Source organism: Lepidochelys kempii, chromosome 5 (genome assembly GCF_965140285.1).
Source record: "Lepidochelys kempii isolate rLepKem1 chromosome 5, rLepKem1.hap1, whole genome shotgun sequence".
NCBI classification, from domain to species: domain Eukaryota; kingdom Metazoa; phylum Chordata; order Testudines; family Cheloniidae; genus Lepidochelys; species Lepidochelys kempii.
In genome coordinates this window covers 26,599,753-26,613,631 of record NC_136384.1, presented here as the reverse complement: position 1 = coordinate 26,613,631, position 13,879 = coordinate 26,599,753, and the positions used below count along the sequence as shown (strand labels likewise).

At 37.2% G+C, this 13,879-nt stretch overlaps 1 protein-coding gene across 19 annotated transcripts in view; it reads left to right on the top strand.

The window, feature by feature from the left end:
* Positions 1–13,879, top strand: part of CPLANE1 (ciliogenesis and planar polarity effector complex subunit 1) — a 180,200-nt gene that overhangs the window by 41,891 nt on the left and 124,430 nt on the right. For 15 of the 19 annotated variants that reach the window (XM_073343779.2, XM_073343777.2, XM_078852755.1 and 12 more), the window contains 7 exons: positions 524–627; positions 740–922; positions 3,278–3,524; positions 7,513–7,668; positions 8,541–9,304; positions 9,908–10,119; positions 11,762–11,842. In XM_073343779.2, coding sequence (XP_073199880.2) covers positions 524–627; positions 740–922; positions 3,278–3,524; positions 7,513–7,668; positions 8,541–9,304; positions 9,908–10,119; positions 11,762–11,842 — 1,747 coding nt within the window. Of the gene's footprint in view, positions 1–523; positions 628–739; positions 923–1,163; positions 2,422–3,277; positions 3,525–7,512; positions 7,669–8,540; positions 9,305–9,907; positions 10,120–11,761; positions 11,843–13,879 lie in introns of those variants that run through there. The other 4 variants (XM_073343782.2, XM_073343786.2, XM_073343788.2 and 1 more) reach the window with 3 other exon arrangements.

The window sequence follows — 13,879 nt, the reverse complement described above, 5'->3', positions numbered from 1 at the left end:
TACAAAAGTTGGAGGTTCTAGAGCTTTTGAATGTGAGAATTTTTTTATTGTGGGCAAAAGATTCTCAGATATTTTTCCTGGATGTGGTTGTATTGTTTTATCTGAAACTTTCCAGAAAAATTCAGTCTGCGGCAGACACCAGATAATTTCAACCCAAGTGATTAAAGTTTGCCAGACTTTCAAGCAACTGAAAACAAGGTCTTGTAATGGAAAATTTGGGCAGCCTAAGTATAGGCTGCACTGCCAGCTCTGCCTATGATTAACCTCTCTGTTTAACGAATATTGATATTATATGCCTAAATAAAGACATTACAAATCACAAGTTGATTTAATTTAAGTTACAAAGGTAAAAACGTACTTGTGTATTAATAAGCATGACTTATTATTTCTGCATATAGTAATGCAGACAAGATTTCAGTATGTAGTAATGTTTTCAGTACAACAAATCTAAGGCATAACTTGGTATTAAAAGTCTTATGGTCAATTATTTAATTTTTTTTGTGCTTTATTTTTTTCTTCCCAGGCAACTCAGATTTTGTTTATAAATACACTGAATTTTGTTACTGTTTCTGGTAGCCTTAAAGGTTGTAGTAGCAAGAATCATGTGGTTCCATCCAAGTTTGTCAGGTCAGTATCTGAAGAGTAGAATTTAAGTTATTCTAAGAAGTAAAATCATTGTTACCTTGATTTGATAGGAAAGTAGACTTGTAAAGCTATTAATTTTTTCTATCTTTGTTAGGTCATACTGGGTAGGTGACATGAGCTGGACTCCCGACAGCCTTTTTCTGGCTTGCATGTTAAAACGTGGCTCCTTGATCTTACTGACTTGTATGGGTGAATTGCTGACCTTGGTTACTTCTGGTTGCTCTATAGAATTTGGACCAGCAGAGTTTATTCCCTTTCATCCACTAATAACATACAGGTGAGACAACCTGAAAGTTCAGATTTTTTTCTTTATCATTTGATCATATCTTCCTTTCTTACATGTTTTCTACTATTTAAAATAAATTTCATCTTTCAAATTAAGTCTTTTGGTTTCTCTCTTTTTCTCAATATCTGTTTCTCATTCATAGTTCTCTTCTAATTCTTATAATGGCTTTTGTCCTGATGAAAAATTGGCATTGTGGCAATGTAAGTATAAATTATTTGTGGCTTTTAGGGCTGGTTAAGTTTTTAGATATTTCAGAGATTAACATTACCTAAAACCTGCATGTTGTTTTGTGATGGAAGAAATTCACTTTTTGTAAATGTTAACTTGGATTAATTTTTAATGCAAGGATAACTTTGGTGGCTCAAGAATTAATTTACTGGAATTTTCTAATTGTGAGAGTTCCAAGATGGAACACGAAATTATAGCAATTGTATGTGAAAGTAGGGTGTCTAAACAAAGCAGCTAGTTATATTTAAATAGCCTTTTGCAAGCCCAGAACCTTATTTTTCACATGCAATTTCTCACTCACATAAGAAGTACAGTTGTGCATGCATTTTTGTTCAGTAGTGTGTATCGCTATTGAAAATTGCTTCTTGAAAATGAACAAAAGGCACTTCTAATATGTTATAACAAGAAATCACACGTACAATAGAAAATTTTATTTAACCTTAATTATAAGTTGCAGGTAGTTACAAAATGTCAATACATACAAGAATCTTTAAAATACTTTTTCTGTGAATCTGATTCATTTAATTAAAGATCGTGACTGTTAGCACTGATGGATTATCGCCAGGTATCGTCTCAGACTACTCTGCCAGTGCATTTAAATCCTTTTCTACATTAATCTATGTATAGTGTTTCAAAATGCCTGCCATCATCATACGTAAGACAGATCAACTGTGTTGTTCCAGTTTTTGTCGTTATTTAAGCAGTGTGTCTGTTGTGGCAGGATGTGAAGCATTTTTAGTGATTCGTTTGAAACCAACAAACTCCTTTTCTCTTGTGACCTTAACTTTGAACCCACAGATCTCCAGAGATGAAAAGATAGCACATTAATTCACCACATTACCGAGCTCCCTAATGCTAAGTCCTCTAGTATCTTACTACTGGCTTTAAAAACCTCTATACTAACCATTAAGTTTCAGGCATTCTTGTAACTTTGTACATAGAGACGGAGAAAAAAAATTGCTGGCCAATAACTTAAAAGAATTTGAAGTTACATGCTTGCAAATGGTATTGCAGTGCACACTTTCGTTGGCTGATTTAAAAATCAGAATTTTATTTTTTATATAGGGGAGGCAGAGTGGCCTACTGAGTAGAGTACACCTGGGTTCTATTCCAGACTCTGCTACTAGACTACTGAATGACCTTGCGCAAGTCACTTCGTATCTCTGCCTCAGTTTTTCCATCTGTAGTATGGGAATAGTGATATTGATCTCCTTTGTTGAAGCACTTTAAGATCAGCTGATGAAGACCTATATAGGAGCTAGGTGGTATTATGATATGTGAAAGACTATTTGTAATCGTAATACAACTGTTTGTTCACACATTCAGCTATTTAAATTTTAGAGAACTTCTTAACATTTTAACTGTCAAGAAATGGAAATAACCAAATGTTTCACTGATAATTTGGAAATGCCATGGATCCAATCTTACAATGCATGTGCAAATACAGGGCCCATGGACTTCAATGGGAATCTTTTCTGTGTAAGGACTACAGGACTAGGTTCTGTGCGTTGTATTTAAAAATTGTTGTAGAATGGCCAAGGAGTTTATTTTTAAAATAGACACAAAATACTAGTGTTCTTTATTACTTAACATACATGATTTTTATTAGTAGTCATTTAGAGCCCCATCCTGCAAAGATTTATCATGGACTTAACTTCTGATTAGTCTCCATGGGTCTACTGATAATGCATAAAGTTAAGTATTTGCGTAAATCTTTGCAGAATTGGGGCCATATAGAGGACCATAAATTGATATGTTACTATATGATAGGTCTACATAACAAAATTCAAGATGTCAATATTTTGCTGTAGTAATTAGCAAGTAGTTAATTAAGGTTAAAAAAAGGCCCGTTAGTATTTGCACATTTTTCTGTTAAGCTTAACTTCTGTATTATGTCACGTTATATTATAACTTCCAACTTGGTGTTAAATTGCTTACACTATTACTTTGCCATCTTGCATTTGTGCACTTTTTGCTTAAATTTTCCCCTTGGAGAAAAATTGCATAAATTGCAAAAATTATTTTTTAAAACAAAATATGTATGTTTGATATTTTTATTTAATAGTTTTGCATATATTTGCTTTATTTTTTCTGATATATTTTTATTTTATTTGCTAGACCGCAACAGTCTGTGCAAGATTCTAGTCATTCTCTTGGTTCATCTGCCTCTGAAAGTGATCTTATGAGACAGAGATTTTCTGTAACATCACACTCAAGATTACCCTACCTCATTGTCTCTGATGGGTATATGGTTACAGTACTTAGGTTTTCTGATAATCTTTTACCGTCTGGAGTTATGAGGTCACTTCTACTTGATTCAGCCCAAAGGCTTGAAAAGATACATCAGAGTCTGATGACACCTAAGGTACTGTTGGGTTGAGTGGTGGTGGTGGTTTTTTTGTTTGTTTGTGTGTGTGTGTGTGTGGGTTTTTTTACATTAGAGGTTTTTTTTTTAATGATGAAATTTTAGTCAAAAGGAGCAAATAGTAAACACTATAATCTCAGAGTATTACAAAATGCTTTCAAAGGCAACTGTGGAGTCATGTGCCTGTTTAGTCTTCGAAAGAACAATCATGATATATTCCTTTTAGTGCTCTGTGGAGGAAGGTTTTGAGGCAGACTTAGAATGGCAGTGATTTGAAAATCAGGCTCTGAATTTAAGTGAAACTGGATTTTCTTATATGCCCATGGAGAACAAAAAATGGTAGTACAGCGACTTGTTATACCTCAACCCTGTTCTGCATAGGCCACCTCTAGTGAGTAAGAAGGTAATTTTGCTTCCTTGTCATTTTAAGTCTTTGGTTTCTGTCGAGACAGTCCACGAAGTTTCTGGTTGTACTGTGGACATCATCACTCCATTGAACTCCAAAGCAACTGGATTGAAACCAGCAACTCATTTCACATAGATCAACAGCTATTGGAGGGTAACAGTTTTCAGTCACTAGCAACTGGGGCGAAGTTTGAACAAAAAACTTAGAGCTGACAGACCTTTCAGCTCTATTTCCAACCCCCCACAGAGACTCATTCAATGTTAAGCGTAAAATGGGATTTCCATATATCCCAATGGAAGCTGAAACCAGTTTGCATCACCATCACTTTGCAGGTGCCAGCAAGTATACTTAGTTTATGGAGATGATCTGTTTACTGGGATAAATTGGAACAGTGGGAGAGGATGTGAGAATTTAGGGGTGAAATTCTCTTAAGAGCCTAAGAAGGGATGGAATTGTAAGTATCAGTAAAATTATCTATGGGATCAACTGAGAGATCAAGAGGAGAAGGATTCTTTGAACGGGGATTAAAGGCACCATGTATGTTAGCAAACGAAGAAGACCGTTTTGGAAGAACAAAATCAAATAGGATGAGAGAATGATTGCTGATAGATTTGGGGTGGGAAGAGAAGATGAGTTTGATATGAATTATGTTGAATATGTGGCGATATAGGTCCATTGCAGTTTGATAAATTGAGAGTATCCAGCAGGGAGATGAAGTTATAGGCAAGCTAATTGAAAGGCAGTCAGCCTGGATGTAAAATTTCCCAGTGCTAATGAACAAGAACATATCTGTCAGGGTATAGATATGTCCAGATTTATTAACACACTGCACCCAAAACCATAGAGGCATAGAAAGCGAAGTATTACGTTACTGTGACCTTGTAATTGATCATGATTTTTTTTTTTTAGTATTTCAGTTTACATTTGTTGAATAGGAAAACATATTAAAAGAAGTGAATCAGAAGTAGAGCCCTTATTTGAGATCTTAAAAACTTAATGCAGGGTAACACAATGAATCTGAAGATCATCTTTGACTACTTATTCTCCATTTTCCCACTTACGCAAGCTGTACAGAAATCCTGCCAGTTATTCTTCAAAATATCTATCTGTTCCAGGGTTCTGATCTCTTCCTTCTATCCCTACAGCTAAAACATTTGTTCAGGCTATCTGATGATCTTCCCTCTTGATTATTGTAACATCTTCCTCCCCTCGGAATACTGATACCTCCAGTATTTAGAAAATACAATTACCAGATTGGTTTCTTTGCTTGTTATTCTAACCATGTTATCCATCTCTTTAAATTCCTCCACTGGCAGCTTCTCCTATATTACATGAAATTCAAGCTCTTTTCCCTATTCCATCCAGGTGCCTACATAACCTTGTCCTTCCCAACATACTAGTCCTTGTCTCTTTTTTTCATTGCCCCCATCTTATCTGAACTGCCAGGGATGGCAGCCTTAACACACTACTTCTCCCACAGGTGTTTGTCTATGTGGAGAATGTGGGAGATTTCTGTATTATTTCTATGAATATTACATGTGTCTCAATTTATCTATCTGATATTAGTCTGTATGACTGCATGGATTTAATCAAAACGGGAAATGAAACAATGACAGAGATGAGATCCCTCCAGAGGGAATGCCAAGGGTCTTCAACAGAACTGTGGGGGAGCTCTTCAGTGGGAAATCTTCACCTGCCTGACCCAAGGCGGATGGCCAGGTTTATTTTCCCAGGCTTGAGCCTAGGATCAAAGAGACTCTAATCCATTAAAGACCCCTGCCTAGAGAGGAAGCGATGGACAGGGGAGCAGTGGCTGAAGGTTAGTCTCTGACAGAGAGAGACTGAGAGAATGCTGCAGTGGTTGATTGTCTGTCTCAGCCCAGGAGTAGGAATGTCCAAAGATGTAAAATTTCACAACTTACTCTGAAACCTGTCATTCTTTCCTTGTAACAGCCATGTTAGTCTGTATTCGCAAAAAGAAAAGGAGTACTTGGGGCACCTTAGAGACTAACCAATTTATTTGAGCATAAGCTTTTGTGAGCTACAGCTCACTTCATCGGATGCATACTGTGGAAAGTGTAGAAGATCTTTTTATACTTGGTATGTGGTTGCTGGTGTTGTGTTGCATACCACACAACAGAACCATTAACCCAAGAACCTATCCTTGCAACAAAGCCCATTGCCAACTGTGCCCACATATCTATTCAGGGGACACCATCACAGGGCCTAATAACATCAGCCACACTATCAGAGGCGCATTCACCTGCACATCCACCAATGTGATATATGCCATCATGTGCCAGCAATGCCCCTCTGCCATGTACATTGGTCAAACTGGACAGTCTCTATGTAAAAGAATAAATGGACACAATTCAGATGTCGAGAATTATAACGTTCATAAACCAGTCAGAGAACACTTCAATCTCTCTGGTCACGCGATTACAGACATGAAAGTTGCGATATTACAACAAAAAAAACTTGAAATCCAGACTCCAGCGAGAGACTGCTGAATTGGAATTCATTTGCAAATTGGATACAATTAACTTAGGTTACCTTGCATAATGACTTAGCCACTCCCAGTCTCTATTCAAGCCTATTTCCCCTTGTTTTTTCCTACCTCCCCCCCCCCCCAGACGTTCTTGTTAAACCCTGGATTTGTGCTGGAAATGGCCCACCTTGATTATCATACATCTTGTAAGGAGAGTGATCACTTTAGATAAGCTATTACCAGCAGGAGAGTGGGGTGGGGGGAGGTATTTTTTCATGCTTTGTGTGTATAAAAAGATCTTCTGCACTTTCCACGGTATGCATCCGATGAAGTGAGCTGTAGCTCATAAAAGCTTATGCTCAAATAAATTGGTTAGTCTCTAAGGTGCCACAAGTACTCCTTTTCTTTTTAAGGAAAGAATGAAGTTTGGTTAATAGTTATGTTTAAACCTTCTTGGTTATTGTAACCCATTTCTCTGAATACTGTGTTCTTGTTGGCTAATAAATAATACTTCATTTTGAAGAGGCTGAGCTGTGTCATTGCATATATTTTCTTGTTAGAGCTCCTGACAGAAGACTTGTACAAGAAGCCAAGCAAAATAGGCCCTTCTGAAGCCTAGTATGCAGTCTGAGTGACAGAATTGCAGGACTCTTTTGAGGGAAGTGGAGCCCCAATCCTATTACTAGGAATGATGCACTCACAAGGAACTGTGAAGGGGTACAAGGCATAGCACACACTGTGATCTGTGGTGATCCACTTCTCCCACAAGCATTTCTGCACCTTCTTCCCCACTGCCTTGTATACAAAGAATATCCATACTATGTCTGTCAGTCTGTTATTTCCATGCATTTAAATCCCTCCTGAAGACCCGCTTCTGCCATGATATGTAGGGGAAAAAAACAATTGACTGGTGGTGTTGCCCCTTTCCCATAGCCCTTTGTGTATTTGCCTGTTTGGCTCTCATATTGTAAGTTCTTTAGGTCAGGAATAATTTTTTATGTTTGGAAAGTATCTAGCATGTTGTGGGTGTTACCAGAGACAGACAAATATGTAATAATATTAAGGTAGTTTCTCTTACTTTTTGTCTCCTACAGTTGAAAGGGAAAAGGCTGCAGTTGCGATCATTGTCTTCTTTAAAAGCTAGCCTACTGAAACAGCATCGAAACCAAAATTCTACCCTTTCTACCATTCCAAAATTCCTGCAAGAAGAAGAAACAGCAGAACTGAGTGAGAAAGCAGCAGATTTACAGGTATTTAACAGCACTTTTGTATTTACTGTATAATTAATGCATCTGATCTAATTTCTGAATATGGAAAAAAAATCTAATTAACCTGAGCTCTTTTTTAAGTCATATTCTGAATATTCTACTCTTACTAAATTTGCTTAAATGATTTTACATTAAACAAATTCTTAGGAAGAATTTTAATTTTATTTTGGCTTATAGGGTCTAGAAAATGCACTGATTTTCTTATCAGTCATTTTAGCAGGATGTTAATGGTTTTCAAACATCTTCTTAAAACAAATGATTTTTTTCAGAAATTAATTTACTTTTCCAAAAATGCATGCTAATCAAATGCATATTGTTTAGTCCCTTTCTGTTGCTGTTCAAAATCTAGTTCAATTGGGAATTGCACCTTGAACTGTAACAAAGAAATCTATTCTGAGTGTTAAGCTTTGACATGTATTGCTACTTGTGTACTTCATAGATCTTAACATCTCTTTAGGAAAAATGGCTGTATGTCAAACTCACCATGCAGCCTTTTAAATCTGCTGGGTACTTTTTTTGAGGATCTCTTCTGTAGAAGCAAATTCCTCTTTACCCGCATTCTGAGCCACCATATCTTGTGCTTTGCAGAATGGTTCTTGGACCATTGGGTCAGAGAGATTATATAGCTCCATCCTTATTATTTGGGGCAGCAAATGGAGTGGGGAGTAGAGTCCACAGGCAGAGACACAGACACACACTCTGTGCTAATTGCTTTTTGAATGTTAGGTTATTTAGAATGCATAGAGGTTTCGTATATAAGGCCTGTTAATCTTCACTGTGCCCCTTCATTAGCCTTGCTTTCAAGAAAATAGACACAAATCAGATTACATGTGTGTTTTTTCCCTTTAATTTAGGATTATGAAGAGGAATCTGATGATGACAAGCAGTTTCAAAATAACTCTTCTACTTTCTGCAGCCAGGGACCAAATTCATTTTTCAGTAGAGCTGATCAAGGCCGGTTGGAATTTGCATCAATGTTCGACACTGTTCATGCGAAAGATGATACTGATGCAAAAGATGATTTATCTATGGAACTAAATTCAATTCAGAAAAACCTTCTTGCAGCCTGGGGGATAGGGATTTCAAAAAATGTGCAAGAAAAAGATATGCTGTTGAATTACACAGTAGGCTGCATTACCCACCTTTTCAGCATTCTCCAGTTCAGTAAAAGCTCTTTACTAAACCATGATGCATTTTTAAACCAGTCTGAAAAATATAATCTGTGGATGCATTGCATCTTAAAACATTTTCAGCAGTGTTTAACTGTCCTGTACTGGGATGTGAGAGACAGACAGACAGTTGGGCATTTGGTAAAGCTGACATCACAGACTGTAAAACTGATGCTTATTCAGCTCCAAGATCAGTTGTTCTCAGAATACCTTTTGGGGTGCTTCTGTTTGCTGAAGATGGTTGCACATAGTCTAAATGGGAAATTCACACCTTGTTATGAGATAATGTCTGCATCCTCCGATGTTAACACTACTATAGAGCTTGACTCCCTGATTGTGCCTATTTTTCAAGTTCTTGATGGGAGCAGTGCTCAGAAATTTCGCTCACTGAATTCTCTGCTTAAGATACCTCCTCAGACAGTAAAACTCAATGAAAAGCCAGAAAACAGGTATGATTGTTAATGTGCATTAAAACTTTTTAAAAATGGGATTTAATTAGTTTCTCATTGTTCTATTAGAGAAGAATTACAGCAGCATTTTATCTCATCACCACTCTATACTCTGAAAAGATTGTGGTAATTTATTCAAGCAGGCATAGTAATTCCATGCTATTAGAGTGAAATACAGTGTCATATATTTGTTTATTTGACAAAGGTACTGTTATGTTTGTACTAAGTTCAATAAAACAAATAACAGTGTAGGAGCAACACCTGGGTGCATGAGTTAGTATGATTCTTCTGAACACTAAAAGCTGTAAATTATTAATCAACATTCTGCACAATAAGTTTAGTAAACAAAAGGAAAACAATACATAAAATATGGTTCTTAAGAATATCCAAGAAAATATATGAACATGTTAATGAAAAAATTATAATTGGGAAATATAGAGCTGAAAATCAAATTATGGTGGAAACATTCAAGAAAATATTACTTTAGCTGTAATATAATATACAAAATAACAAGTAAGTTTGAGGAATAAGACAGAATTATCCCTCTGTTTCAACTAACCTGTATTTTTTGTTAGTGATAGTGTACTACTTTTTGATCTACAGGTTGATGATATTGTGGCGGTTATTATATAAACAAGTGCTTTGGTATCGGACTCAACTAAACAGAAAAATATCTAAGGATGGCAAACCATTAACTGAAATGAAGATTGCACATGAAGAATCCATTGTTGCACAACTTCTAGGTCATATACAGGCAGTCCTGCAGTCTTCAGGAGAGACCTTGGAACAAACCCAGAAGCTCAATTCTGTGATTGGTTAGTACATTGGAAGGAACTGTAATCAGATGACAATTGTATGGACTGAATTTTAGATTAGGTACAACTTATTTGTAATTAATAACTGACTTGATCTGTAATTTATTTGCTGAGATAATTATAGTTGGAATTCATCAAACTTCTGAGGACTCACAACTGAAGAATCGTAATATTTTATGGCTAACAATATTTCTACGTATAGTTTAGTGGCTTAATCCAAAACCTGCTGAACTCAATGGAAAAACTCCACTGACTTCAGTTTGCTGAATCAATTTGAAATACTTAGGCATCCTGGTACCACAAATCTGAATCCTGACAAGGTTGAGACAGTTTTGTCTCTTCTGAAGTAGATAAAGGGAGTTCCGGGCACTTCACTGTATGTTTGTTTTTCAGCTGAGATCTTACAAACAGAGATTCTATTCAAAGTTCCATGCCACTTTCCTCTGGCGTAGGAGTTTGCTGATAATGGTGTCTTTGGCAAAAAGGTTCCATCCTCCCATTGTTATGCTGGTTGTTCACCTGGCTTTCACCCATTACCTCACAACATTTCATTTATGTGTAGATAAGGCGCTATAGTTCTCATGTAGGCAAAATCCAGTTTACTTCAGTGGGAGATTTGCCTTTTGGAATGAAAGGGAATATTATATAAAATTTGAGCTGCTATTATTTATTACTAAAACAACAAAGCAGGTGATGTGAAAGTTGGAAAAAGTAACGGGAAATGCTTATCACCATGAATAAGATATTATATGTTTTTGAACCATAAAGTTTTTAATTACATATACCACAGGGGCGGCCAACCTGAGCCTGAGAAGGAGCCAGAATTTACCAATGTATATTGCAAAAGAACCACACTAACATGTCAGCAGCCCCCCATCAGCTCCCTCCACTCCAACCTGCAGCGTCTCCTGCCCGCCGACAGCCCTACCAATCAGTGCCTCCCGCTCCCTCCCCACACCTCCCTCCCACCCAATGCGATTAGCTGTTACGCGGTGCACAGGAGGCTGTGGTGGGGAGGGGGAAGAGCGAGGGCATGGCAGGCTCGGGGGAAAGGGTGGAGTGGGAGCAGGGCCTGGGGCAGAGCAGGGGGTTGAGAACTCCCCAGCACATTTGAAAGTTAGCATCTATAGTTCCAGCCCCGGAGTCAGTGCCTATGCAAGGACCCGTATATTAACCTATGAAGAGCTGCATGCAGCTCTGGAGTCACAGGTTGGCCTCCCCTGACTTAGCATTTCTGAATTTACTGTTAGTATGCTAAAAAGTTAGTTTATGAAAGCTTTGTGGAAAGAGGTTGTAACCAATTTTAATTCCACTTTAATAGTGATTTAGCAGTCAAAAATGTTTAACCCAAAAAAGTCTGTAATTCAGAATTATTATTTTCACCCCCCTTCTCCCAAATAGTCACTTGTCTGGAATAAGAGTGGTTTTCCAGCCACTGAGAAATTTGCACATGTAGTAGCTGCTGTGGAATTGTGCTACCATTTATGACAGCTTCTCTGATATACTGTTTAAAAATCATATATTTAATAACAGGCAAAGATTTGAACTGAAATAGAAACAGATATATATTTGTGTGTTTGTATGTGTGAAAAGATGTGAATACTTCACATACTTTGTTGACTATATTGTATTTTTTTTAAAGGTGAGGAACAGTTTCTTCTAGGCTCATATGAAGAATCTGTGAATCTGTGGAAGAGGGCTCTTCAAGAAACCAAAGCAAAAGGCAAGGGAAAAATGGTGTCGTGTTCATCTTTTCAGTTTTCAGATGTTTGCACAATATTCTGACAAGGCTGTTCATACTTCTCTGCTGTAGTTAACACGCTGCTAGCACTTTTGTAAAAGATACCTATTTTCCAGAGTTATCCTGAAATCAAAATTTGCTCAGGAATAAAAATTGAGTCCAAAAGACTTTTAAGTACTTTTGAAAAACCAAAGGACAATTACTACAGAAGTTGTAAAGTTAAAGGGGGAATTTGTTTTAAATAAAAAATTCTGCTGAAAATCCATTTGGTGAGCGAGTAGACTATCTGGAATGGACTTCCTGGTTCATTGAGTCCCGTTCCCAGAATTGCAGACAACCCCATTGGATAATACTGTTCATAAGGTTATCAAGCTCTATCTTAAAACTAGCTAGGTTGACCCCACTATTCCTATTGGAAGGCTGTTCCAGAACCTCAAACCTCTGATGGTTGGAAACCTCCTTCTGATTTCCAGCCTAAACTTATGTATGGCCCATTTATATCCATTTGTTCTTGTAGCAGCACTGTCCTCTAGATTAAATAGCTCTTCTCTTCCCCTGCTGTTTACCCCTGTTGTATTTATAGAGCGTAGAAAGGAGTAAAGAAGTGCTCCAGAATCTTTACATGGCTATCTTTTGAGGACAGCCACTCGTATCTTAGGAGAGGAATAGTTCTCAGGTATGCCGAGTGGACAGCGGTTATATAGGAGGTTTTATGATTTTTTAAAATTAATTTTCCTAAAGAAACAATAAAAATGCAAAAAGGTAAATTACTTGCAGCTTGTATTTGTCACCAAATACTGCACATTTCACAGGATATCCAATAAAATTATGCAGTTACACAACTTTACACTTGTCAAAGCTTCAAGACCAGCTAATACAAAGTCAGACAGTATTACAGAGATGTAACTTGTTAGAGTAGGGGTAAATATAAAAATAAAAATAATAATAGCAAAAAACCATATACAAATATGCAAAAATGGAAAGGAGAGGGCAGGGCTGGAAGAGGGAAGGAAAAAGCAGAGGGGTCAGGTGGAATGGAAGTCTGACATGATTTGAGCTATGATAGAATCATATAAAGGTAGAACTGGAAGGGATCTCAATAGGTCAACTAGTCCAGTCCTCTGCACTGAGGCAGCACTAAGTATTATCTAAACCATCCCTAATAGGTATTTGTCTAACCTGTTCTTAAAAACCTCCAATGATGGAGATGCCTCAATTTCCTTAGCTAATTTGTTCCAGTGCTTAATTACCTTTATAGTTAGGAATTTTTTTCTTGATGTTTAATCTAAATCTCCCTTGCTGCAATTTAACCTCATTACTTCATGTCCTGTCCTTGGTGGATAAGGAGAACAATTTGTCACTCCTCTTCTTGATACAAACCTTTTACACTCTTTAAGACTGTTATGTCCCCCTTCCGTCTTATCTTCTCCAGGCCAAACAAACCAATTTTTTTCATTCTTTCTTTGTAGGTCATGTTTTCTAGATCTTTAATCATTTTTGTTGCTCCCCTCTGGGCTTTCTCCAATTTGCCCACATATTTCCCAAAGTGTGGTGCCCAGAACTGGGCACACTACTCTAACTGATGCTTTGTCAGTGCTGAGTAGAATGGAAGAATTACTTGTCAAGTCTTGTTTACAACACTCCTGCTAATATACCCCAGAATGATGTTCACTTTTTTTGGCAACAGTATTACATTTTACTTCAAGGAGGAGAATTAACTCCCATGCAAATTTCTGACTGATAATGCACTGGTTTGCAATAGGATCTCATCTTCTAGAATGTCTGCCCTCCAGTTCTGCTCCCTCTATAACTTATGGATCCTTAGGTGTATCATGTTTACACAGAGGCAATTTCAGGTGAGGGGCATCTGCTATGTTGAGCCTTTCTGCATCTTTTTTTATGCTCATTTGTTTTTCTGCATACTGGATTACAGCTGCAACTCCCTCTCTGGGAGGGTGTGTGTGTGTGTGTGACTGACTCTTTGAACCTATATTTATCTTCCTTTGCTTTTGAATATAC